Below are 12,679 nucleotides of genomic sequence, written 5' to 3'. Positions count from 1 at the left end.
CTGTCAGCCCCTGCCAGTCTCTACCAGCCTTCTGACGCCAAGATGAAGGTGGTGGTGGTGGTGGTGGTGGTGGTAGCAACATTACAGGTTCAGGTAAAGATTTTGTTCTTGTTTTCTCTTATGTTGTTACCAGTGATGACTTAACTGTTTCTCTCTCTCTCTCTCTCTCTCTCTCTCTCTCTCTCTCTCTCTCTCTCTCTCTCTCTCTCTCTCTGTTATTATTTTCCTTCTTAGAGTTACGTGGTTTTTTTTTTCTTGCATTATGACTTCTCTTCTTATTTCTTTATTTTTTGATTAATTAATTTATTTATTTGTCTTAGTTACGTGTATTTCTTAATCTTACCTTTTTTATCTTTTGCATAGTTTTTTCTTTTCATGTGAACTGTTAAACTAAATAGACAAGAATCATAACAGAATATATAGGTAAAAGAAAATGAATAAATAAAAGCAATAACAATAACAAATAGATAAACAGAAATAGATTAAATGAATATATAGGTAAAGAAATAAACACACACACACACACACACACACACACACACACACACACACACACACACACACACATTAGCACACTAACAACCAACTCAAAACTCCCGCAGGCGACACAGACGAAGAAAACAGCGAAGGACTCCAACCCTGAGGCACACCAGCTGAACTCCCGCCCTTCACTGCAGCCCGACCCTCTCCACCCTGCTGCTGAGGAGGACTTGACTGAAGGTTTTGGCAATAGTAGCAGTAGTAGTAGTAGTAGTAGTAGTAATGAAGATGGTACTACTAACTTGAGCAACACTAGTAGCAAAAAGGAACTAAAAACTAAACCGACCACTTTTAAAACACGCCAAAAAACTCAGATCCGCAAAAGACTCCGAACAGAACACAATCGTTCGTTGAAGCAGTCCCGAAACAGACCAAGAACCGCTTTACGTAGACCTGGATTGAGGAAGTTCAACAGAAGACCGTTTAGGAATCGCGCGGGTAGTGGTAGTAGTAGTAGTAGTGAGGAGGAGGAGGAGGAAGAGAGACGAGAGGATGAGGAAGAGAGGCTAAGGGAAATGAGAGAGGAGGAGGAGGAGGCGAGGCAAGAAGCGGAGGAAGATAGGATAGAGCGGGAACAAGAGGAGGAAGAGGCAAGGCAAGAGGAGGAGGAAGACAGGAAAGAGCTGGAAGAGGAGGCGGAGGAGGCGAGACAAGAGGAGGAAGAGAAACGGCAGGATGAGGAGGAAGATGGTCCAGATAGAGCAGAAGAGGAAGAGGAGAAGTTGGAGGAAGAACAACTGGTGGAAGAGGTGGCAGGATTGGAGGAAGACCTACTGCAATTAGAAGAGGAACAGCAGTTGGAGGCAGAGAAAACACAAGCAGAGGAAGAGGAGGAGTTGGAGGAAGAAAAAACACAAGAACAAGAGGAGGAAGAAAAACCGCAGGAAGAGGAAGAGAAAGAAGAGGAGGAGGAGGAGGAAGGCCAGCAATCACTATCATCACTGCAACCACAACCACAACCATCACTACAACCACCACCACCACGCCAAACCCAACAACAACAACAACAACAACAGCAAAACCACCACCACCATCACCACCACCAGCAACAAGTCAACAATCCGGCAAACGAGACTTCTATACGCCTCCATCGCTTCACAAGACACCAATGCCAACAGGAACCTCTCAGCGTCCTTCCTTCACATTGTAGACACCGTGCTTAATACAGGAAGGACTGGCCACTCCCTCCCCGCCACCAGTACCTCCACCAACACCTCTCAGTCACGCCTCAGAGCTTGGTTAGCATCTATTCTGCATTCCATAGACACAAACACTTCTGAAGAAAATGCAGCGATTGGTGTTTACAGGTTTGGTACTCATGACAGATCTCTCGGGAAAGGTGGCAACGCTGCGAGGGAAGCTAGACGGATTAGAGATGCGAGAGAAATGGACGGGCAGATAGATAGGGAGGAAAAGAAACGTGTATTAGTTAAACAAGCCAAGGAAACAGAGAGACAGCAAGATGGAGACGGAAAGAAAGCAGTATTTTACGACGGAACGAAAGAAATGGATAGACAAATAGACGGAGAGATCAAGAAACCCATATTACTGGAAAAAACAAAGCAAATAGACAAATTACCAGACGGAGACTTAAACAAACAATTATTGCACAGAAAACCATTATTACGAGAGGAATACACACCAAACAAGGAATCTGCGCCGAGGAGGAGGAGACGAGGAGCTACAGAGAAGGGAGAGAATGAGGAAACGAAGGCGGAACAGGATACAGAACCAGAGGAACTCCCTACGCCTGCAGAGTTAGCTTGGATTGATCCTACAGAGCTGGTGAGTCAGGGGGCGTATGTAGAAGATGTCCCCTCCATTGCAAACTTGGTGGGGCTGAGGCTTTTCAAATATGAGTTCCCGCCACCTGCTCTCCCGCGCTCCACCGCCCCGGGTTCCAATCAGCCAATGAACGCTCGGTCTCCTATGGCGGAAAGTTCAAATCAGCCAGTCATGACACGGCCTCCTCTGACACCGAAACTGAACCAGCCAATGAACGTGCGGTCTCCTGTGGCGGGAAATTCAAATCAGCCAATGAATGCACGCTCTTCTCTACACCCAGGGAGTCAATTAATAAACATGCGTTCTCCATACCCAGTGAATCCAAACACTCGCCCGCTTCACACCAACACCCAGATGCACCCACGCCTCTCCACCTCACCCAACACCATTTCTTCCTTCGGCGACTCCTTCCATGACTCCTTCGATAGATACTACAAGAAGTTCAGAGATCCTAGCCACGCCTATGAGACTAGCAGGGCCACAGGGGTCAATAACATAGACAGCTACCCTCGCAGACCGCCATACCCGTCTCGCCCCGTCTACCCGTCCACCACAGACACTTTACTGAACCTCCTCAATCCATTAAACCTCTTCTCCCACAATAACTTCCCGCAGATACCAAGATATCCAAATCCCTTACCGCCCCCACACGCCCCACAGAACCCCCCACGCCTGCCTCAGAGCCCCAGAAACGCCCCGGAGAAGGATTCGAGCGGGGGACTGACGTATGAGGTAATTGTGAACCAGGAGGCGGAGAAACACAAAGGGTATCAGTTTAAAGAGGACTATCCGTTAAGAGATGATCTGTACGTTGGGCAGGATGGTAATATCTATCTGAAGGGCGGGAATGGTGTCACGCACACGCCCTCGGTAACTGCAGAGCCACCCACTTACCACCTAGACCACCAAGACCACGGGAAGGACCATGAAGACCGCTTCCTAAATGAGTACTCCAAGCTTCTCAACAACCACAATCTAGACAACTACAACTATTTAGACGAGGATTATGAGTACGACTACTACTCCTCAGAAGACGACCACGATTCCCACGACACCTACGCCACTGAGGACACGTACAGAACCCCACGCCCCACCCAGAGACCGCATTACGAGACTGGATATGAAGGATACACGGATTACCCACGCCAACAGAGAGCTCCGTATCCTTACCCACCTAGTCCTCCTAATCGGGCCCCTTGGTCTATGGATTCAGGGATACTAGGGTGGCTGTTAGGGCCTCTGAGCCGCCCTGCACGCCCTAACTACTACTACAGCCCGAGGGAGGTGCAGATACCGAGGTTCAGATACGATACTTTAAGATACAAGCGTCTTCACTCCCCGAACTCACACTTAAGTCAACCGTCACCCTCTGTACGTAATCAGTTTGTGACTAATCCTTATTCGCAACGCAGACGCCCATCCACGCCCATCACACGGCGCCCGCACACCACCCACACCCCAACCAAGCGCCCCACTTCCCAGTACGTCCCCACCAGCCGCCCAGTGGGAAGCAATAAGGGTTTCTATCCAGGTAATGGGTTTTTTGATACCGATTTTCCGACTTTGTTTCATATGGAGGAGGAAAGTGAAGAATTACCCACTCCTCTTCCTGCTGCTGTCTCCACGTCCACCACCACGCCCACGACCACGCCCACGCCCACGTCTGAAGCTTAGTTCACTCCCTTTATCTTCACTTATAGTTGTGGTGTTGGTTCTGTCAGCCCTTACTCTGAAACGCTCTGGCTCTCTCACCACGAACATTTTCAAGGCCACAGAGATGATTGGCGGGGTTTTCAAGAGTGTTTCTACAGTTAATAATGTAGAAATCTTGTCAATCTGCCGTTAGAACTATAAAAAACACCTAAAATAAACTCGTGTAAATTTAGATAAGGGATTTTGAAATAGTGGAGATGAAGCACAGAAGGGTTTGAATATATGAGCTTTGTATTTCGCGCCCTTTGTCTTCGTCTCGTGGTGTTGGTTCTGAGGCGTGGCTAGGTTCAAGTTAAGAAAGATAAGGTGGGTTGCCACACACGCACTTTTTGGGCACGACGTGGCACGAGGTGAGTGCGTACCCAGTGCGAGCCAACTCGTGTCCAAGAGCGCGCCAGTTCGTGCAGAACGCGTGCCACAAAGTCGGAGAAGTCGAGGCAGGGTCGCACGAAGGCGCGTCAATTTAAAAAAGTTTAATATTTTCCCCCGACGTTGTACGCAGTGGCGACTTCGGGCCCACCTCGTGCCATCACCTCGTGACGCCTCGTCCCCTGTGCGAGCCACCGCGCGCCCATGTGCACGACGTCGAGCATGGCGCGCAGTGGCGCTACTTCGTGCCACCAGGGCGCGAGGTGTCACGAGGCGTGGTGCGAGGTGGAACGAGGTGTGTGCGAGGTGGGCACGAAGTTAGCGCGAGGCGGGCACGAAGTTAGCGCGAGGTGGACGCGAGCTGTCTGGCTAACGGGAGGTTGCTGTAGCCGTCTTCTTCTTTTTTTGCAGCAGCAATGCAGCAGCCACCATCAGGATTCCTGCCATCAATACTTGTGCCTCTTGTCTGTAGTTTTCTTCTTCCATGTTGCCTGCTTGCCAGTCTAGCTTTGAGTGACTTGCTCATCATTGCGCAACCTATTATATACCCCTTGGGAGGCGCTGCAAATATTGGACGCATCCTCACAACACCCCGTGACATAACGTGACAGTACATCGGCAACAAGCGCGTACGTAATTATTATAATTCATGTGCGACCCCTCAAAACGGGTCGTCGGGTTCGGCCACACATGGTGTGCACGTCGTGCTCACCTCGTGTCACGTCTCGCAACACCTCGTGTCCACGTCGTGCTCACCTCGTGTCACGTGTCGCAACACCTCGTGCCCAGATCGGGCTCACCTCGTGCCACATCGCCACACCCTTGCGCGCAATGTACCCGACGTCTACCCGACGTCTCTGTTTCCGTACTGTTCCTACTCGCGGTGTGGCGCGCACTCACCTCGTGCCACGTCGTGCCCAAAAAGTGCGTGTGTGGCAACCCACCTATAGGTGTGTGTGTGTGTGTGTTTTATTATTTTTTTTCCATTTCGTTCGTTTGAAATGTATGATTGTTTGTGTTTGCCTTTTTTTTTAAGGCTTGGCTAAGTTTGAATAGGTTAAGAAATATGTGTGTGTGTGTGTGTGTTTACTACAATTTTATTCGATAGTTTTGGTTTGAAATGTATGTTAGTTTTTTTTTTTTTTTTTTTTTTTTTTTTTTTTCGTGCCGTTTTCTCGTTACTTTTAGTTTTCATGTTTTTGTTTCCGTTGTTTGTAAATATTTGTCTTCATTTGTTGTTTTTCTCGTTGTGTTTTTAGTTAATTGTTTGTTACTTATCTGTTTTGTGTTTGTGTGTTATCTGTTGTCATTCTTTATTATCTAGGTTTGTTATGTTATCTCGGTTTGTGATGGTGTAGTAGTAGTAGTAGTAGTAGTAGTAGTAGTAGTAGTAGCAGTAGCAGTAGTGGTGATAATAGTAGAGGTAGTAGTAGTAGTTCTGGTAATTTGGTATCTCGTTATGTCCGGTACTAATGAAACCTCTTACTCTGTACCTAATTATCGTACTTGTTATCGTATATACTCTGGTGAACTGTAGGGAATGTGTGGTGTCAATGATCTGATCCCCACTGTGTCACTTGCAGCAATGGGAGGAGGAGGAGGAGGAGGAGGAGGATCAGGATCGCGTATCGCCAATATAGCCCTATTCAGAAACGCTTTACACTCTCACGACGACAATTTCCAAAGGCTCTAATTGAAGATACTCATGTTTTTAAGGGTGTTTTTATGGTTTTGGTGATGGATTAGCAAGATTTCTAATTGATCATAAGGAGAAACTGTCTTAAAACCCAGCTAAGTTGTTTAAATGGGACTTGAAAAATTGTAGTGGTGGAAAGGCAAGGCGTTTCTGAATATGGCCGTTTATAGTCCCTTCCTCTCTTCCTTTCCTCCTCCTCCTCCTCCTCCCCTACACTTCGCTCCGCTCCTAACCACCCCTACACTCATCACCGTCACCTTGTTGAGTCTTGTTACAAAAATTAAAAATCATGAAAACACCTTTACACACTTTCTCTGCCATTCTGTGTGTGTGTGTGTGTGTGTGTGTGTGTGTGTGTGTGTGTGTGTGTGATTTAAGACAGATGGAATAGTAAAGAATGAAGAGTAAGATAGGTGAATATGAGAGAGAGAGAGAGAGAGAGAGAGAGAGAGAGAGAGAGAGAGAGAGAGAGAGAGAGACGAAGACGAACGAAAGAAAAGGATAGTGGACAAAAAAAAAAAAAACTAACAAATAAACAAAATAAAGCAAATAAATAGATGAAGAAAAAAAAATACGAGCAAACTGGTTCGAATGAGGACTGAAGGCTTGAAGCTGAATCGAGACACAGGTGAAGCTGGAGGAACCTGTGGGGCTGGTGGTGCGGTGGTTGGTGGCTGGCAGTGGTGAAGGAGACGCTGTGAGTGAAGGACGCTCGTGTTGCTTCAGCCCAGGTAACGTAATCGGTTCAGTTCACCTGTTAGCTAATTAGTTGTGTGATGAAGAGCCTCAGGTTTGTGACGTTTACTTCTGGATTTCCTGTTTGTTAGAGTATTGTGAGTGACTTGCAAGTAATGGCCACAGGCTAGATATATAGCTAGTTAGCACGCCGTAAGCTGCTGCCTGTTTAGATAATTGTTTAGTGTTCAAACTGGTTGTTGTTTGCCTCGCTGGTTAGGTGTGATGGCCGCCACTGTCTCCCCCCGCGGCTTACAATCGGAGCCTGGTGTACGAGGCCGCCGCCGCCCACACTGACACTGCCGCCGCCAAGGGTGACTTGCGCCTGCTTCCTACCTGCAGGCACCAACAAACGTGCAACAGTTAATGGTGGCCGTAGCCGGCACACTGGAGGCGGCGACGGCTACTGCTACAACTACTGCGGTGGCGGCGGCGGGGTATGGTGTGGAGGAAGGGACCCTCGTGGCTGGTGACGTCCTGGTGAGTTGACTTGTTAGCGATAGTTACACGTACGGGAACGGTAGTAAAGTTAATGGTTTGTGAAGTGACTGTTATTGATTACATATTGTTAACGTGTTAGTTGCTGGTGGTGAATGTGCTGTGGTGGTTAACCAGTTGTTCGGTAATGCGAGGCGTAATTCCAGAAGCGACGCAGTAATAATGGTCGCAACAACCACCACCACCACCGCCGCCGCCTCACTGTTGCTCTTCTGTCTCCATTTCCTGCTCTCCCTTTCATATGTTCTCTGCTTTCCTCGTCCGCGCTTACTCCCCTTCCTCCTGCTGCCGCTGCGGTTTGTGCTCCTCCTCTCCTGCTGCTGCTCACACCGTGTCTACAAGCGCCAACGAGCGGCAGGAATGGGTTGGTACAGTAATAAGTTGTTGGTGGTTAGTCTGTGCATATGATAGTGTAATGATTAACGTGTTGCTGTATTTTCCTTCCCAGCTGACAGTGTGCTTAGTGAACTAACATGCTATTAGCTAGTGATGAAAATGACTACTATACCACAGGATCATCACTTCTGTCCTTTTTTCCATCACTTTTCGCTTTTCTGGTCATGGATTTCCTACACCAGGTAAGTTCCATCCAATAGTTGTACAGAAACACAAAACTTAGTAGAAATATCCATGCATTTTTCTTGGCTCTTGCTTCACGTTAGTTCTTCGCTCTACAGAAGCAAGGCGAAGCAAGGCGGTGGCGGAGGAAGTACAGGGTGCCGATTGAGTGACCTCTTGACTGCCGATGATGGTCTCGCGCCTTCAGTCCATGCAGTGTGCAGCGAGACGCCCCATCTGCTGCCACGAGAACAGTACGTGACCCAGGGTTCAGTTTCTAGCGAGATTAGCTTAACCCCTTCAGTACTGGAACCCCTTTTTTACCTTCAATTTTGGGTGTGATAAGACAAAAAAAGACATTAGGAAGGGCCTATAGGCCCTTCCTAATGTTTAAATAAAATGGAAGTTAAAATTAATGGCCACAGTCGTCACACAAGTGTCTGAAGCTGTATAAATTCAAGTAGTGAGCATAAATAGATATATGGAAAGGCGTCATGGTACTGAAGAGGCGAATAGTCAGTCTATGCAGGAATGAAATATATGGAACACTTTTTTAGCTTTTCTTTTAACATTTTTTCTTATATAACTCACAAAACTGTCTTAAACACGAAAAAAAAAAGTTGAGTTACTTGCAAGTAATGGATAGAGGCTAGTTAGAGGCACGCTTAAGCTGTTAACCACTTAGATAATTGTTTAGTGGTTGAATTGGTTGTTTGCCTCGCTGGTTAGATGTGATGGCCGCCACAACAGTCCCCTCCCACAACTTAGGAGCGTGGTGCACGAGACCGCTGCCAAGGGAGACTCACGCCTGCCCACAGGCACCGTCACAATGGCGGTCGTAACCGCCACGCTGCTAGCGGCGGCGGCGGCAACGACCTTCATGGCTGGTAACAAAATTAATGGCATGTTGACTGTTATTACAGTCGATTAAAAATTATGTAGTTGTTAGCTGCTGCTTGTTCAGTAATTAATGTGCGCTGTATTACCAGAAGTGATGCAATAATCGTAAATAAGTCAACCGCATGCGCCGTCACCTCACTGTGGTTCCTCTCGTCTACATTTCCTTTCTCCCTTTCATACGCTTCATCTCTTCCCTGCTTGCTCTTCCTCCTGTCTACATTTCCTTTCTCCCTTTCATATGCTGCCGGCATTTTGGTAGCGATGGTGATGGCGTGTGGTGTGGAGGCAAGGACCTTCGTGGCTGGGGACACCCCAGTATTAATTGTTCCGGGTAATATGCAGGAATGAAATACATGGAACACTTTCTTTTTAACTCTTCCTTATTAACGCTTTTTCTACAGATGTGAGACGAAGTGCCACGCCTCGGCAGTCTACAGGAAGAAGACTCGCCCAGACTGACGCTCATTGTCCTGGACTCTGAGCACAGTCACCGCAACCAGTCTTGAAGACAGAAGAGTAGTGAAGAGGAGCGAGGCGTCAGCAGAGGAATCAAACTTTGAAGAAAACGCGAATGGATCGACGGGACTGGGCCAGTGCCAACAGCGGATTAAACCTTACCCAGCGATGGAGGCGGCGGAGAGGCAAGAATTTGCCGCCTCTACTGGACCTTATAGTCTGCAGAAAAGAACATTCACCTCACACTCCCTCGAAGAGAAGACGACGGCAATTTGCATGTAAGAAAACAATAAAAGATGCTTAGAAATAATTTCTAAAACTGTTTTACCCCCATCCCCCTATATAGTATTATTTACTGTAGAGAATACGTCGTCCCGGGTTGCCAAATCTTCCATCCACTCTCCAGCGTCTTGTTACCTCTCCTGCACGTTTACAATATAATCCCACCGGGTCGTGTCAACTTCTGAACTAAATAAAAAAGCTGGAGGCAGGAGAGAGAGGGCTAGACGACGCTGGGGATATCCACGACTCCGCCAGCCTGATGCAACACTATGATGACAGCACAAGGAAGTGGCATTTCATCTGAACAAGAAGGATAAAAAATATATAGATTAATTTACTTACTATAGGACAATTGAAGGAACAAAGTCAAAAAAATGTCATGAAACTCTACAGGATAAAAGGAACAAAATTAGAGATTAATGCATGTACACGTACCTCAATCGATGGAAGGCACCTTCCACTGCCACGCGGGTCCAGTACGTCCTGCGTGGCGTGGTTTGCACGATTACTCTTCACCGGGTAGACGCGTCCCTCCTTCCTCCTTCCTCCTCCAGTGAGGCCACTGAGCACAGCAGCTGCTCACCACGTCATTGTGTCCATCCACTCTGCTCCCTCCTGCCGGTATAATACAACAAACATTCTCTCAATACTGGTTTCATGTTCATTGAGGCACATCATCAGCATAAGCAACACAGGTAACACGCGCTCAATGCGTAAGTGATCAGCAACAATTGAAGGACTGCTCTGACTTACGTGCATGCCATTGAATTTAGTGTAATAAATTATTGATCTATCACAGCTAACTAACTAAACTTTTCATACGTAATTAATGACAATCACCTTTAATTACCGCTGTATAACCACCGCTACAAATGATTCACTCACCACGTGCAGGCAGATTCCCCACGATGCTGCCGCCGCCACCATCACCACCCACACCACGGTAATATCTCCCGGGAGAAACAAAGCGGTGTGGAAGGGTCGCTGGTTCATGCACGCTGCACACAGTGCGTTTCACCTGCCCGCGACACGCGACGGTCTCGTGTGGGAGGAGACTGTTGCAGTGGAGGCCACGGGGACGCAGAGTGAGATCCCCAACAAGGTAACTGTGAACACCAATAACCAGGCAAACAATCTATTACACCAGTTCAGCGTGGCCGCTAACCAACTAGGCCAAGCAATGACACTTATCAGATTCGTATACTTTTAACCACTACACATTACTGCACTGAAATTACAGGTGAAGGCAGTTCCGCTTCACCACTAACCAGTTACCAGACAGGCAGGCAAGGCAATGACAGAAGCGTTTACAACTAGTGGGCTCATTGACTCATACCGTAACACATTAACTAATGCCTGCCGGGTGGCAATTAGTCAGTAAGCACCGCGGACCACACCATGCACTGATGCATATTCGTCGGTACAAGTGAGTGGGATTTTTAGTAAAATTAAGTTAGAGAAATTATTGAGGTTCCTACAGCCTGAGCTCTGACTGGCAATGCACGGGTTAACTACCTATAAAGACCGAGTACATTTTTTCTTCTCTAAATGATTGCCAACACGAATTAACTACCGTGACTTCACTGTCAGCCTTCCTAAGCCAACCAGACTTGACTAGACTTGACTACAATGTGAAGTACAGTGACTACAGTGAACAATTAGCAATACCTAGAACAGCTTGTTATGACGCTCATTCACACTGCACTAACACAACTAAAATAACTTGTTTAAATAGGAAATAAAAAAAAAAAATCATAAACCCCAAACTCTTTACCACGCAACTCATTAACATAATTGAAATAATCACATTACCTGAGCTGAAGTGACAGGGACATACTTTCTTCTCGGAGTCTCCTTCACCACTGCCAGCCTGCCGGGCGCCGCCGACTGCCGTGCGGCGCCGAGCAGCCCGCACGGTGGGGTCAGCGCAGGGCCACGTCTGGCGGCTAATTTGAGTTTTACCTGCGTTTTTGTCGTTCAATTCACTTTTTGTTCTTAACTTTTTACATTTGCATGTTTCATATATAAGAAATTTTGTGTTTTATCATACTGATAAATAGCGCTGGTGCTGCTTCGGTGTGCGGTCTACGTGTTGTAAAATAATCAACTTTGGTATGCGATCTATGATATAGTGAGTGATCTAAGAGTATAATAAGAAAATATATGTTTTTCTTATTATAAAAAAAATAGGGAAAAAACACTTTCTGTTTGGAGCGACTGTCTGAAGCATGAGTGGAATGTCTGTTCCAGTGGCAGAGCTCCACTGCTCCAGCTTCGTACTGAAGAAGGTGGTAACAACAACACACTTCATTCCGGCACAGACATCGCTTCGATAGGCGACTCGCGCTCCATTGCGTGATTTTGCTTGCTTATTGGTCTCTGAATATCTAAAGAACCCTTCAGGTGTTAGCTAAACGGTTCTCTACAAAGTAGCCACAGACGAGACGAATGCAGACGCTTTTAACAATAGTCTGGAAGCTTGCTCTGTGCCAGATATTAGAAGAATGTTTACTTTGTTACTCAAAACATTTTATATGATTCGGTGCATGAACTGGCAGGGAGAGGCAATGAAGCAATCTGTAACTGGATTACGTAGTGTTTCTGTCTTGTCACAAACAAACATTCACGGCAGGAAACATACAAGGTACGCCCTGAACACTCTGGAGCGAAGCTGCTTCACCTTTCATGGATCAGACCAATCTTGCACTCTTCCAAAACAAAGCCATTTTTCACTACCAATCGATGATTTTACATTCGGATCAAAATCTAAAAGGCATGTGAGAACTTTCGGCCAAAATTTGTGTAGGGCCGTGACGGCCTTGGGCGCCGCACGGGGCGGAGAAGGTGTCTGTCGGGTCCGGCCTGGAGCCCAAGGCAGGGAACTGGCAGCAGGTCCTTTTCCTCGGCGGCCTCAAGCTTCACTATAGTTATCCACTTGCAGCGCCTCACACTAGGCAAGGGGTCGCCATGAGCAGAGATTAATGTCTACCATTCACCAGGTGACGCTCGAAGGGAGGAGTCCCGACTGCTGGGGCGGACCCTTGGGGAGGAAGGGTTCGTCCTGGTGCCTGTGTAGTTACGAAGACTTCAATGGTGTAGATGTATAACTACGCCCGCAGCGTTATTGTGGAATCTCGCGTTGTTTTC

General features: G+C 47.2%; 2 protein-coding genes and 2 long non-coding RNA genes across 13 annotated transcripts in view; 3 read left to right on the top strand and 1 right to left on the bottom strand.

The window, feature by feature from the left end:
• LOC123510982 overlaps window positions 1-1,086 on the top strand; it is a 10,469-nt gene extending 9,383 nt beyond the window's left edge. Inside the window, exons 2-3 of the long non-coding RNA XR_006676675.1 lie at window positions 1-93; window positions 603-1,086. The exon at window positions 1-93 is cut by the window's left edge and continues 96 nt beyond it. This is a non-coding gene — a long non-coding RNA (uncharacterized LOC123510982). The remainder of the gene's footprint in view (window positions 94-602) is intronic.
• A 393-nt stretch (window positions 1,087-1,479) lies between these two features.
• On the top strand, window positions 1,480-4,344 carry LOC123510920. The gene has a single exon (XM_045266415.1). It carries the CDS (start codon window positions 1,927-1,929, stop codon window positions 3,997-3,999), a length of 2,073 nt encoding a protein of 690 aa, XP_045122350.1. The 5' UTR covers window positions 1,480-1,926; the 3' UTR covers window positions 4,000-4,344.
• Window positions 4,345-6,736: 2,392 nt separating this feature from the next.
• Window positions 6,737-9,560, top strand: LOC123510940. 9 transcript variants are annotated; one of them, XM_045266458.1, is made up of 7 exons: window positions 6,737-6,834; window positions 7,059-7,318; window positions 7,483-7,700; window positions 8,014-8,148; window positions 8,624-8,781; window positions 9,054-9,125; window positions 9,196-9,560. In XM_045266458.1, the coding sequence occupies exons 2-7, from the start codon at window positions 7,205-7,207 to the stop codon at window positions 9,273-9,275; spliced, it is 777 nt and encodes a 258-aa protein (XP_045122393.1). In that variant the 5' UTR covers window positions 6,737-6,834; window positions 7,059-7,204; the 3' UTR covers window positions 9,276-9,560. The 9 variants fall into 9 exon arrangements, with proteins under 9 accessions (XP_045122393.1, XP_045122382.1, XP_045122426.1 ...); XM_045266447.1 differs by having other exon boundaries at window positions 9,039-9,125; XM_045266491.1 differs by having other exon boundaries at window positions 9,054-9,109; window positions 9,196-9,336.
• Window positions 8,506-12,370, bottom strand: LOC123510976. 2 transcript variants are annotated; one of them, XR_006676670.1, is made up of 5 exons: window positions 11,345-12,370; window positions 10,418-10,638; window positions 9,968-10,147; window positions 9,607-9,832; window positions 8,506-9,469 (listed from the first exon to the last, which is right to left on the bottom strand). It is a non-coding gene; the product is annotated as an uncharacterized LOC123510976 (long non-coding RNA). The 2 variants fall into 2 exon arrangements; XR_006676674.1 differs by lacking the exon at window positions 8,506-9,469 and having other exon boundaries at window positions 9,480-9,832; window positions 9,964-10,147; window positions 11,345-12,367.
• Window positions 12,371-12,679: the final 309 nt, after the last annotated feature.

Source organism: Portunus trituberculatus, chromosome 4 (genome assembly GCF_017591435.1).
Source record: "Portunus trituberculatus isolate SZX2019 chromosome 4, ASM1759143v1, whole genome shotgun sequence".
NCBI classification, from domain to species: domain Eukaryota; kingdom Metazoa; phylum Arthropoda; class Malacostraca; order Decapoda; family Portunidae; genus Portunus; species Portunus trituberculatus.
Note: the sequence above shows the minus strand (reverse complement) of the source record. Positions and strands in the feature narration are given on the sequence as shown.